Source organism: Chiloscyllium punctatum, chromosome 3, assembly GCF_047496795.1.
Source record: "Chiloscyllium punctatum isolate Juve2018m chromosome 3, sChiPun1.3, whole genome shotgun sequence".
Classification (NCBI taxonomy): domain Eukaryota; kingdom Metazoa; phylum Chordata; class Chondrichthyes; order Orectolobiformes; family Hemiscylliidae; genus Chiloscyllium; species Chiloscyllium punctatum.
In genome coordinates, this window is record NC_092741.1 from 18,736,430 (window position 1) to 18,749,116 (window position 12,687).

The 12,687-nt window shown below is 50.7% G+C and overlaps 1 protein-coding gene across 1 annotated transcript in view; it reads right to left on the reverse strand.

The window, feature by feature from the left end:
- galnt14 (UDP-N-acetyl-alpha-D-galactosamine:polypeptide N-acetylgalactosaminyltransferase 14 (GalNAc-T14)) overlaps positions 1-12,687 on the reverse strand; it is a 316,616-nt gene that overhangs the window by 144,132 nt on the left and 159,797 nt on the right. Inside the window, exon 7 of the mRNA XM_072548892.1 lies at positions 5,620-5,704. Coding sequence (XP_072404993.1) covers positions 5,620-5,704 — 85 coding nt within the window. The remainder of the gene's footprint in view (positions 1-5,619; positions 5,705-12,687) is intronic.

Below are 12,687 nucleotides of genomic sequence, written 5' to 3' on the forward strand. Positions count from 1 at the left end.
CCTCAGCATCAAACACGGACCCCATAACAAACACGGTCCCAACATTTAACACAGTCCCTGCACTAAACACAGTACCAGCATCTAATACAGTCCCAGCATCAAACACAGTCCCCGCAACAAACACAGTCCCAGCATCTAACACAGTCCAAGCATCTAATACAGACCCTGCAACAAGCACAGTCTCAGCATCTAACACAGTCCCTGCATCGAACACAGTCCCAGCATCAAAAACAGTCCCAGCATTTAACACAGTCCCAGCATCTAACATAGTCCCAGCATCTAACATAGTCCCAGCATCTAACACAGTCTCAGCATCTAACACAGTTCCCACATTTAACACAGTCCCTGCATCAAACACAGTCCCAGCATCTAACACAGTCCAAGCATCAAACACAGTCCCCGCATCAAACACAGACCCTGCATGTAACACAGTCCCACCATCTAACACAGTCGCAGCATCCAACACAGACCCAGCATCCAACACAGACCCAGCATCCAACACAGACCCAGCATCCAACACAGACCCAGCATCCAACACAGACCCTGCATGTAACACAGTCCCAACATCTAACACAGTCCCTGCATCGAACACAGTCCCAGCATCAAACACAGTCCCAGCATCTAACACAGTCCCAGCATCTAACACAGTCCCCGCATCAAACACAGTCCCCGCATGTAACACAGTCCCACCATCGAACACAGTCCCAGCAACCAACACAATCCCAACATCAAACACGGTCCATGCATGTAACACAGTCCCTGCATCAAACACAGTCCCACCATCTAACACAGTGCCAGCATCCAACACAGACCCAGCATCCAACACAGACCCAGCATCCAAAACAATCCCAACATCAAACACAGTCCCTGCATGTAACACAGTCCCAGCATCTAATACAGTCCCTGCATCAAACACAGTCCCAGCATCAAACACAGTCCCAGCATCAAACACTGTCCCCGCATCAAACACTGTCCCCGCATCAAACACTGTCCCTGCATGTAACACAGTCCCACCATCTAACACAGTCCCAGCGTCCAACACAGACCCAGCATCCAACACAGACCCAGCATCCAACACAATCCCAACATCAAACACAGTCCCTGCATGTAACACAGTCCCAGCATCAAACACAGTCCCTGCATCAAACACAGTCCCAGCATCTAACACAGTCCCCGCATCAAACACAGTCCCCGCATGTAACACAGTCCCTGCATCTAACACATTCCCACCATCTAACACAGTCCCCGCATCTAACACTGTACCAGCATCTAACACTGTCCCAGCATCAAACACAGTCCCTGCATGTAACACAGTCGCAGCATCTAACACAGTCCAACCATCTAACACAATCCCTGCATCAAACACAGTCCCAGCATCAAACACTGTGCCCGCATCAAACACAGTCCCACCATCTAACACAGTCCCAGTGTCCAACACAGACCCAGCATCCAACACAGACCCAGCATCAAACACTGTCCCCTCATCAAACACAGTCCCTGCATGTAACACAGTCCCACCATCTAACACAGTCCCAGCGTCCAACACAGACCCAGCATCCAACACAGACCCAGCATCCAACACAGACCCAGCATCCAACACAGACCCAGCATCCAACACAATCCCAACATCAAACACAGTCCCTGCATGTAACATAGTCCCTGCATCAAACACAGTCCCCGCATCAAACACAGTCCCTGCATCTAACACAGTCCCACCATTTAACACAGTCCCCGCATCAAACACAATCCCAGCATCTAACACTGTCCCAGCATCTAACACTGTCCCAGCATCTAACACAGTCCCTGCATCAAACACAGTCGCACATCAAACACAGTCCCAGCATCTAACACAATCCCCACATCAAACACAATCCCCGCATCAAACAGTCCCTGCATCAAACAGTCCCTGCATCAAACACAGTCCCACCATCTAACACAGTCCTAGCACCAAACACAGTCCCAGCATCCAACACAGACCCAGCATCCAACACAGACCCAGCATCCAACACAGACCCAGCATCTAACACAGCCCCAGCATCTAACACAGCCCCAGCATCTAACACAGTCCCTGCATCAAACACAGTCCCTGCATCAAACACAGTCCCTGCATCAAACACAGTCCCACCATCTAACACAGTCCCAGCATCAAACACAGTCCCCGCATCAAACACAGTCCCTGCATGTAACACAGTCCCACCTTCTAACACAGTCCCAGCATCCAACACAATCCCAACCTCAAACACAGTCCATGCATGTAACACAGTCCCTGCATCAAACACAGTCCCACCATCTAACACAGTGCCAGCATCCAACACAGACCCAGCATCCAACACAGACCCAGCATCCAAAACAATCCCAACATCAAACACAGTCCCTGCATCAAACACAGTCCCAGCATCAAACACAGTCCCAGCATCAAACACAGTCCCAGCATCAAACACTGTCCCAGCATCAAACACTGTCCCCGCATAAAACACAGTCCCTGCATCTAACACAGTCCCACCATCTAACACAGTCCCAGCGTCCAACACAGACCCAGCATCCAACACAATCCCAACATCAAACACAGTCCCTGCATGTAACACAGTCCCCGCATCAAACACAGTCCCCGCATCAAACACAGTCCCCGCATCAAACACAGTCCCCGCATCAAACAGTCCTTACATCTAACACAGTCCCTGCATCTAACACAGTCCCTGCATCTAACACAGTCCCACCATCTAACACAGTCCCCGCATCAAACACAGTCCCAGCATCAAACACTGTCCCCGCATCAAACACAGTCCCTGCATCAAACACAGACCACACATCAAACACAGTCCCAGCATCAAACACAGACCACACATCAAACACAGTCCCTGTATGTAACACAGTCCCTGCATCAAACACAGACCACACATCAAACACAGTCCCAGCATCAAACACAGACCACACATCAAACACAGTCCCTGTATGTAACACAGTCCCTGCATCTAACACAGTCCCACCATCTAACACAATCCCAGCATCTAACACTGTCCCAGCATCAAACACAGTCCCTGCATGTAACACAGTCGCAGCATCTAACACAGTCCCACCATCTAGCACAATCCCTCCATCAAACACAGTCCCAGCATCAAACACTGTCCCCGCATCAAACACAGTCCCTGCATGTAACACAGTCCCTGCATCTAACACAGTCCCAGCATCTAACACAGTCCCAGCATCTAACACTGTCCCAGCATCTAACACAGTCCCAGCATCCAACACAGACCCAGCATTAACACAATCCCAACATCAACCACAGCCCTAGCATCTAACACAGCCCCTGCATCAAACACAGTCCTAGCATCAAACACAGTTCCCACATCAAACACAGTCTCAGCATTCAACATAGTCTTTGCATCAAACACAGTCCCAGCACCTAACAGAATCCCCGCATCAAGAACAGTCCCTGCATCTAACACAGTCGCACATCAAACACAGTCCCAGCATCTAACACAATCCCCACATCAAAAACAATCCCCACATCAAACACCATCCCCACATCAAACACAGTCCCAGCATCTTACACAGTCTCAGCATTTTACACAGTCCCAGCATTTTACACAGTCCCTGCATCAAACGCTCCCTGTATCAAACACAGTCCCACCATCTAACACAGTCCTAGCATCAAACACAGTCCCAGCATCCAACACAGACCCAGCATCAACCCAATCCCAACATCAAACACAGCCCCAGCATCTTACACAGTCCCTGCATCAAACACAGTCCCTGCATCAAACACAGTCCCTGCATCAAACACAGTCCCAGCACCTAACACGGTCCCTGCAACAAGAACAGTCCCAGCATCAAACACAGTCCCACATCAATCACAGTCCCAGCATCAAAGACAGTCCCCACATCAAACACAATCCCCACATCAAACACAATTCCTACATCAAACACAGCCCCAGCATCTAACACAGTCCCAGCATCAAACAGTCCCAGCATCAAACACGGCCCCTGCATCAAACACAGTCCCAGCATCAAACACAGTCCCAGCATCACACTGGCTGGCACAGTGGTTAGCACTGCTGCCTCACAGCGCCAGTGACTCGGGGTTCAATTCCTGCCTCAGGTGACTGTCTGTGTGGAGTTTGCACGTTCTCCTCGTGTCTGGGTGGGTGTGCTCCGGTTTCCTCCCACAGTCCAAAGATGTGCAGGTTAGGTGGATCGGCCATGCTAAATTGCCCGTAGTGTTAGGTGAATGGGTCTGGGTGGGTTACTCTTCGGAGGGTCGGTGTGGACTTGTTGGGTTGAAGGCCTGTTTCCACACTGTAAGTAAACTAATTTTTAAAAACCCAGTCCCAGTGTCACACACAGTGTGAGCAACAAACACAGTCCCCGCATCCAACACAGTCACAGCATCAAACACAGTCCCAGCATGAAATACAGTCCCCACATCAAACACAGTCCCAGCATCAAATACAGTCCCCGCATCAAACACAGTCCCCGCATCCAACACAGTTGCAGCATCAAACACAGCCCTTGTATCATACACAGTCCCAGCATGAAATACAGTCCCCGCATCAAACACAGTCCCAGCATCAAATACAGTCCCCGCATCAAACACAGTCCCCACATCAAACACAGTCCCCACAACATTTGGGATCCTGCTCTCTCCTGTCGAGTTGTTCCACACTCCCCTCCCCGGGATCGGGATCCCTGACCCTCCCCCCCAGCCCTTCCAAATGCCCCCCTCCCCAAGATCCCTGACTCTTACCCCCACAGCCCTTCCTAATGCCCCCCTCCCCAGGATCCCTGACCCTCCCCCGCAGCCCTTCCAAATGCCCCCCTCCCCAGTATCCCTGACCCTTACCCCCAGCCCTTCCCAATGCCCCCCTCCACAGGATCCCTGACCCTTACTCCCCAGCCCTTCCTAATGCACCCCTCCCCAGGATCCCTGACCCTCCCCCCAAGCCCTTCCAAATGCCCCCCTCCCCAGTATCCCTGACCCGTACCCCCCATCCCTTCCCAATGCCCCCCTCCCCAGGATCCTTGACCCTTACCCCCCCTCCCTTCCCAATGTCCCCCTCCCCAGGATCCCTGACCCTCCCCCCTCAGCCCTTCCTAATGCCCCCCTCCCCAGGATCCCTGACCCTTACTCCCCATCCCTTCCCAATGCCCCCCTCGTGGATCCCTGACCCTTACCACTCCCTTCCCTTCCCAATGTCCCCCTCCCCAGGATCCCTGACCCTCCCCCCCAGCCCTTCCTAATGTCCCCCTCCCCAGGATCCCTGACCCTTACCCCCCCATCCCTTCCCAATGCCCCCCTCCCCAGGATCCCTGACCCTCCCCCCCAGCCCTTCCTAATGTCCCCCTCCCCAAGATCCCTGACCCTTACCCCCCCATCCCTTCCCAATGCCCCCCTCCCCAGGATCCCTGACCCTCCCCTCCAGCCCTTCCTAATGTCCCCCTCCCCAGGATCCCTGACCCTCCCCCCCAGCCCTTCCCAATGCCCCCCTCCCCAGGATCCCTGACCCTCCCCTCCAGCCCTTCCTAATGTCCCCCTCCCCAGGATCCCTGACCCTAACCCCCAGCCCTTCCCAATGCCCCCCTCCCCCAGGACGCCCCATCTCCTCACACGCTGCCCCTTACCTGATTGGCTCAATGGGCTGTAGTCTTTTGGCCTTGACCTCTGGGGTTAGCTGCTCCCATTTAAAATGGAGGCTCCAGTCGAACCCTGGGGAGACAGAACCAGGGCAGCCAATCAGAGAGCAGCCCCTGAATTCCGACACGGGAGTTACAGCCTCTGCCCGTGGGTAATGTTCACGTCACATTGTCAAAGAGATGTCCACGTTGCTGCTGTGAGTATTCGTTAGCCCATGAGCCCAGCGCTCTCTGCCTGCCTACCTCTGAGCTCTGTAACAGCTCCAGGTTTCGGCAATGTCCCACCTGGTGAAACTGCAGCAATGATTCTTCAGCTTTGTCCTTGCCAGTAATTTAAATATCTCGCCGTTCCTCTGCTCAATCCAAGCTGCACCGTTTAAAATCTTCGCATTCGCTGCATCAGCTCTCCCCTTTACCCATGACCAAATCAGGTCATAGCAAACGGGCCATTCTGCCCCTCAAGTCTGCTGTACCTGTCAGTGACATCACGGCCTACTCTGTCCTGATGTGCCTTTCAGCATCCTTCTCAATCCAGCTTTGACAGTGCTCTGTGGTAAAGATTTCCACAGGTTTCCTAACCTCTGAGACATCTGATTCAGCTACAATGGCCTATCCACTCCCTGTACACAGCCTTTGGAGCCATCCTAATTCCTTGCTGTGCGTCCACACTGACACAGAGTGGACAGGGCTACCCTGACCCCTCTGTACAGTAACAGCCTGTAGTTACTTTCCATTTACATAATATTCCACGATTCTAATCTTGCTGCCAAACTGGAGAATCTCACATGATCCCACATTGTATCGCAAAACCTAGGCATGATTTGACGAACTTTCCCCCACTCACGTAACCTGCCTATATCTGTTTGCAGACTCTATCCCCACACCTGACTTCCCCGTTCCCCCAGTGTAACCTCAGTAAGTGTGGCTACAAACTGTATAGTTCCTTCACCCAAGTCATTAATGTAGATTCTAAATTGTTGAGGCTCCAGCACTGACCCATAAGCCCACAAGGTACAGCAGCAAGATAAGACCATAAGACATAGGAGTGGAAGTAAGGCCATTCGGCCCATCGAGTCCACTCCGCCATTCAATCATGGCTGCTGGGCACTTCAACTCCACTTACCCGCATTCTCCCCGTAGCCCTTAATTCCCCGAGACAACAAGAATCTATCAATCTCGGCCTTGAAGACATTTAGCGTCCCGGCTTCCACTGCACTCTGCGGCAATGAATTCCACAGGCCCACCACTCTCTGACTGAAGAAATGTCCCCGCATTTCCGTTCTGAAATGACCCCCTCTAATTCTAAGGCTGTGTCCACGGGTCCTAGTCTCCTCACCTAACGGAAACAATTTCCTAGCGTCCACCCTTTCCAAGCCATGTATTATCTTGTACGTCTCTATTAAGTCTCCCCTTAATCTTCTAAACTCCAATGAATACAATCCCAAGATCCTCAGCCGTTCCTCATATGTTAGACCTACCATTCCAGGGATCATCCGTGTGAATCTCCGCTGGACACGCTCCAGTGCCAGTATGTCTTTCCTGAGGTGTGGGGCCCAAAACTGGACACAGTACTCCAAATGGGACCACTCATCCCACTGAGTCTGTTCTGCCATTCAATCATGGCTGATACATTTCTCAACCCCATGCTCCTGCCTTCTCCCCGTAACTCCCTCTGGTACTTCACCAGTTACGGCCTGGAAATGATCCTGTTGTCCCTGTTCCCTGTTAGTTGGCATCACCCACTCAGTCTCTAACCACTGTAACTCTTACCCACGTTTTCATCAACTCATTTCTCCCAATGGTTTCTCTCTGAGCAACTTCTCCACAGCAAGGACTGTTGATCCTCCATCTGCACCTTCAGTGACCTACTCTGGCTCTCTGTCCTGCTCAACGGCCAAAGCAAATTCCTTGGAGTCATCGACAAATTCCTTCTAAGCTGCACCTCACCCAAACTTGGTTCCTTCTTTCTAATACAGTTCCTCCTACAACACCCTGAAGTCCCCCGAGCCTGATCATCTGAACGTGTCCCACGACCACCCCCTCACAACTGTCAGTGGAACATCCATTACCTCATTGCCCCCTTGGGAAGGTGGGGGTGAGCTGCCTTCTTGAACCGCTGCAGTCCACCTGCTGTGGGTCTACCCACAATGCCCTTAGGGAGAGAATGCCAGGATTCTGACCAAGCGACAGTGAGGGAATGGTGATGTACTTCCAGGTCAGGATGGTGAGTGACTTGGAGGGGAACTTGAAGATATTGGTGTTCCCGTGTATTTGCTGCCCTTGTCCTTCTAGATGGAAGTGGTCATGGGTAGATAGTACGCTGTGACTGAGCGTCAGGGGTGGAGGGAATGGATGTTTGTGGATGTGGTGCCAATCAAACAGGCTGCTGTGTCCTGGATGGTGTCAAGCTTCTTGTTGGAGCTGTACCCATCCAGGGCAAGTGCGGAGTATTCCAATACACTCCTGACCTTTGCCTTGAAGGTGGTGGACAGGCTTTGGGAAGTTATTTGCTTTAGGATTCCTAGATTTTGACCTGTTCTTGCAGCCACTGTATTTGTAACGGCTAGTCTAGGTGAGGTTTTGGTCAATGGTAATTTCTAGGATATTGATCAGGGATGGTTATGCCACTGAATGTCTCATTGGAGATGGCCTGGCTTTTGTGTGGGGTGAATGTTATGGATCACTGCTTACGACGCACCCAGATAATGACCAGACCTTCTGACATTTGAACATGGACTGCTTCAGTATCTCAGGGATCGGGAATGGTGCTGAACATTGTGTAATCGTCAGTGAACATCCCCACTTCTGACCTTCTGATGGAGGGAAGGTCGTTGATGAAGCAGCTGAAGATGGTTGGGCCGAGGACACTACCCTGAGGGAACTCCTGCAGAGATACCCTGGAGGTGAGAGGAGTGAACTGCAACATCCGTAACCATCCACATATATACCAGGTATCAGTCCAACCAGCAGAGAGTTTGTTCCCCAATACCCAGTGATTTCAGGCTGTCACTCTCACCGTGGAACTCCGGAACACTTTCGACCACGTTTGAAATGAAAAGAGGTGCTGAGTGATCTTGATCTCACATCCTGGGTTCCATTCACCGGAAAGCCCAAACATTCAGCCTTCTGGGAAACCATGTTGAGAATCCAATTGCCCCCCTCCAGATCCCACTTATTCTTTCAGCAACGTCCAATGGAATCCATTCAATGGCTTGGGAGTCCATTCTAATGGAAGCTACATTTCAGAATGAGATGGCTAAAGCTACCAAAGGGAGCTGTTATCCCATTACTGACTGACCTACCAAAGGGAGCTGTTTTCCTGTTACTGACTGACCGACCAAAGGGAGCTGTTTTCCTGTTACTGACTGACCTACCAAAGGGAGCTGTTATCCTGTTACTGACTGACCTCCCAAAGGGAGCTGTTTTCCTGTTACTGACTGACCTACCAAAGGGAGCTGTTTTCCTGTTACTGACTGACCTACCAAAGGGAGCTGTTTTCCCGTTACTGACTGACCTACCAAAGGGAGCTGTTTTCCTGTTACTGACTGACCTACCAAAGGGAGCTGTTATCCCATTACTGACTGACCTCCCAAAGGGAGCTGTTTTCCTGTTACTGACTGACCTACCAAAGGGAGCTGTTTTCCTGTTACTGACTGACCTCCCAAAGGGAGCTGTTTTCCTGTTACTGACTGACCTCCCAATGGGAGCTGTTATCCCATTACTGACTGACCTACCAAAGGGAGCTGTTTTCCTGTTACTGACTGACCTCCCAAAGGGAGCTGTTTTCCTGTTACTGACTGACCTACCAAAGGGAGCTGTTATCCCATTACTGACTGACCTACCAAAGGGAGCTGTTTTCCTGTTACTGACTGACCTCCCAAAGGGAGCTGTTTTCCTGTTACTGACTGACCTCCCAAAGGGAGCTGTTATCCCATTACTGACTGACCTCCCAAAGGGAGCTGTTTTCCTGTTACTGACTGACCTCCCAAAGGGAGCTGTTTTCCTGTTACTGACTGACCTCCCAAAGGTAGCTGTTTTCCTGTTACTGACTGACCTCCCAAAGGGAGCTGTTATCCCATTACTGACTGACCTACCAAAGGGAGCTGTTATCCCGTTACTGACTGACCTCCCAAAGGGAGCTGTTTTCCTGTTACTGACTGACCTCCCAAAGGGAGCTGTTTTCCTGTTACTGACTGACCTACCAAAGGGAGCTGTTTTCCTGTTACTGACTGACCTCCCAAAGGGAGCTGTTATCCCATTACTGACTGACCTACCAAAGGGAGCTGTTTTCCTGTTACTGACTGACCTCCCAAAGGGAGCTGTTTTCCTGTTACTGACTGACCTCCCAAAGGGAGCTGTTTTCCTGTTACTGACTGACCTACCAAAGGGAGCTGTTTTCCCATTACTGACTGACCTACCAAAGGGAGCTGTTTTCCTGTTACTGACTGACCTACCAAAGGGAGCTGTTTTCCTGTTACTGACTGACCTACCAAAGGGAGCTGTTTTCCTGTTACTAACTGACCTACCAAAGGGAGCTGTTTTCCCATTACTGACTGACCTCCCAAAGGGAGCTGTTTTCCTGTTACTGACTGACCTACCAAAGGGAGCTGTTATCCCATTACTGACTGACCTACCAAAGGGAGCTGTTTTCCCATGACTGACTGACCTCCCAAAGGGAGCTGTTTTCCTGTTACTGACTGACCTCCCAAAGGGAGCTGTTTTCCCATTACTGACTGACCTACCAAAGGGAGCTGTTTTCCTGTTACTGACTGACCTACCAAAGGGAGCTGTTTTCCTGTTACTGACTGACCTACCAAAGGGAGCTGTTATCCTGTTACTGACTGACCTCCCAAAGGGAGCTGTTTTCCTGTTACTGACTGACCTCCCAAAGGGAGCTGTTTTCCTGTTACTGACTGACCTCCCAAAGGGAGCTGTTTTCCTGTTACTGATTGACCTACCAAAGGGAGCTGTTATCCCATTACTGACTGACCTACCAAAGGGAGCTGTTTTCCTCTTACTGACTGACCTACCAAAGGGAGCTGTTTTCCTGTTACTGACTGACCTACCAAAGGGAGCTGTTTTCCTGTTACTGACTGACCTACCAAAGGGAGCTGTTTTCCTGTTACTGACTGACCTACCAAAGGGAGCTGTTTTCCTGTTACTAACTGACCTACCAAAGGGAGCTGTTTTCCCATTACTGACTGACCTCCCAAAGGGAGCTGTTTTCCTGTTACTGACTGACCTACCAAAGGGAGCTGTTATCCCATTACTGACTGACCTACCAAAGGGAGCTGTTTTCCCATGACTGACTGACCTCCCAAAGGGAGCTGTTTTCCTGTTACTGACTGACCTCCCAAAGGGAGCTGTTATCCCATTACTGACTGACCTACCAAAGGGAGCTGTTTTCCTGTTACTGACTGACCTACCAAAGGGAGCTGTTTTCCTGTTACTGACTGACCTCCCAAAGGGAGCTGTTTTCCCATTACTGACTGACCTACCAAAGGGAGCTGTTTTCCTGTTACTGACTGACCTACCAAAGGGAGCTGTTTTCCTGTTACTGACTGACCTACCAAAGGGAGCTGTTATCCTGTTACTGACTGACCTCCCAAAGGGAGCTGTTTTCCTGTTACTGACTGACCTCCCAAAGGGAGCTGTTTTCCTGTTACTGACTGACCTCCCAAAGGGAGCTGTTTTCCTGTTACTGATTGACCTACCAAAGGGAGCTGTTATCCCATTACTGACTGACCTACCAAAGGGAGCTGTTTTCCTGTTACTGACTGACCTACCAAAGGGAGCTGTTTTCCTGTTACTGACTGACCTACCAAAGGGAGCTGTTTACCTGTTATTGACTGACCTCCCAAAGGGAGCTGTTTTCCTGTAACTGACTGACCTCCCAAAGGGAGCTGTTTTCCTGTTACTGACTGACCTACCAAAGGGAGCTGTTTTCCTGTTACTGACTGACCTACCAAAGGGAGCTGTTTTCCTATTACTGACTGACCTACCAAAGGGAGCTGTTTTCCCATTACTGACTGACCTCCCAAAGGGAGCTGTTTTCCTGTTACTGACTGTCCTACCAAAGGGAGCTGTTTTCCCATTACTGACTGACCTCCCAAAGGGAGCTGTTTTCCTGTTACTGACTGACCTACCAAAGGGAGCTGTTTTCCTGTTACTGACTGACCTACCAAAGGGAGCTGTTTTCCTGTTATTGACTGACCTACCAAAGGGAGCTGTTTTCCTGTTACTAACTGACCTACCCAAAGGGAGCTGTTTTCCTGTTACTGACTGACCTCCCAAAGGGAGCTGTTTTCCCGTTACTGACTGACCTACCAAAGGGAGCTGTTTTCCTGTTACTGACTGACCTCCCAAAGGGAGCTGTTTTCCTGTTACTGACTGACCTCCCAAAGGGAGCTGTTTTCCTGTTACTGACTGACCTACCAAAGGGAGCTGTTTACATGTTACTGACTGACCTACCAAAGGGAGCTGTTTTCCCATTACTGACTGACCTCCCAAAGGGAGCTGTTTTCCTGTTACTGACTGACCTCCCAAGGGGATCTGTTTTCCCATTACTGACTGACCTCCCAAAGGGAGCTGTTTTCCTGTTACTGACTGACCTCCCAAAGGGAGCTGTTTTCCTGTTACTGACTGACCTACCAAAGGGAGCTGTTTTCCTGTTACTGACTGACCTACCAAAGGGAGCTGTTTTCCTGTTACTGACTGACCTACCAATGGGAGCTGTTTTCCTGTTACTGACTGACCTACCAATGGGAGCTGTTTTCCTGTTACTGACTGACCTACCAAAGGGAGCTGTTTTCCTGTTACTGACTGACCTACCAAAGGGAGCTGTTTTCCTGTTAATGACTGACCTACCAAAGGGAGCTGTTTTCCTGTTACTGACTGACCAACCAAAGGGAGCTGTTTTCCTGTTGCTGACTGACCAACCAAAGGGAGCTGTTTTCCTGTTACTGACTGACCAACCAAAGGGAGCTGTTTTCCCATTACTGACTGACCTCCCAAAGGGAGCTGTTTTCCTGTTACTGACTGACCTACCAAAGGGAG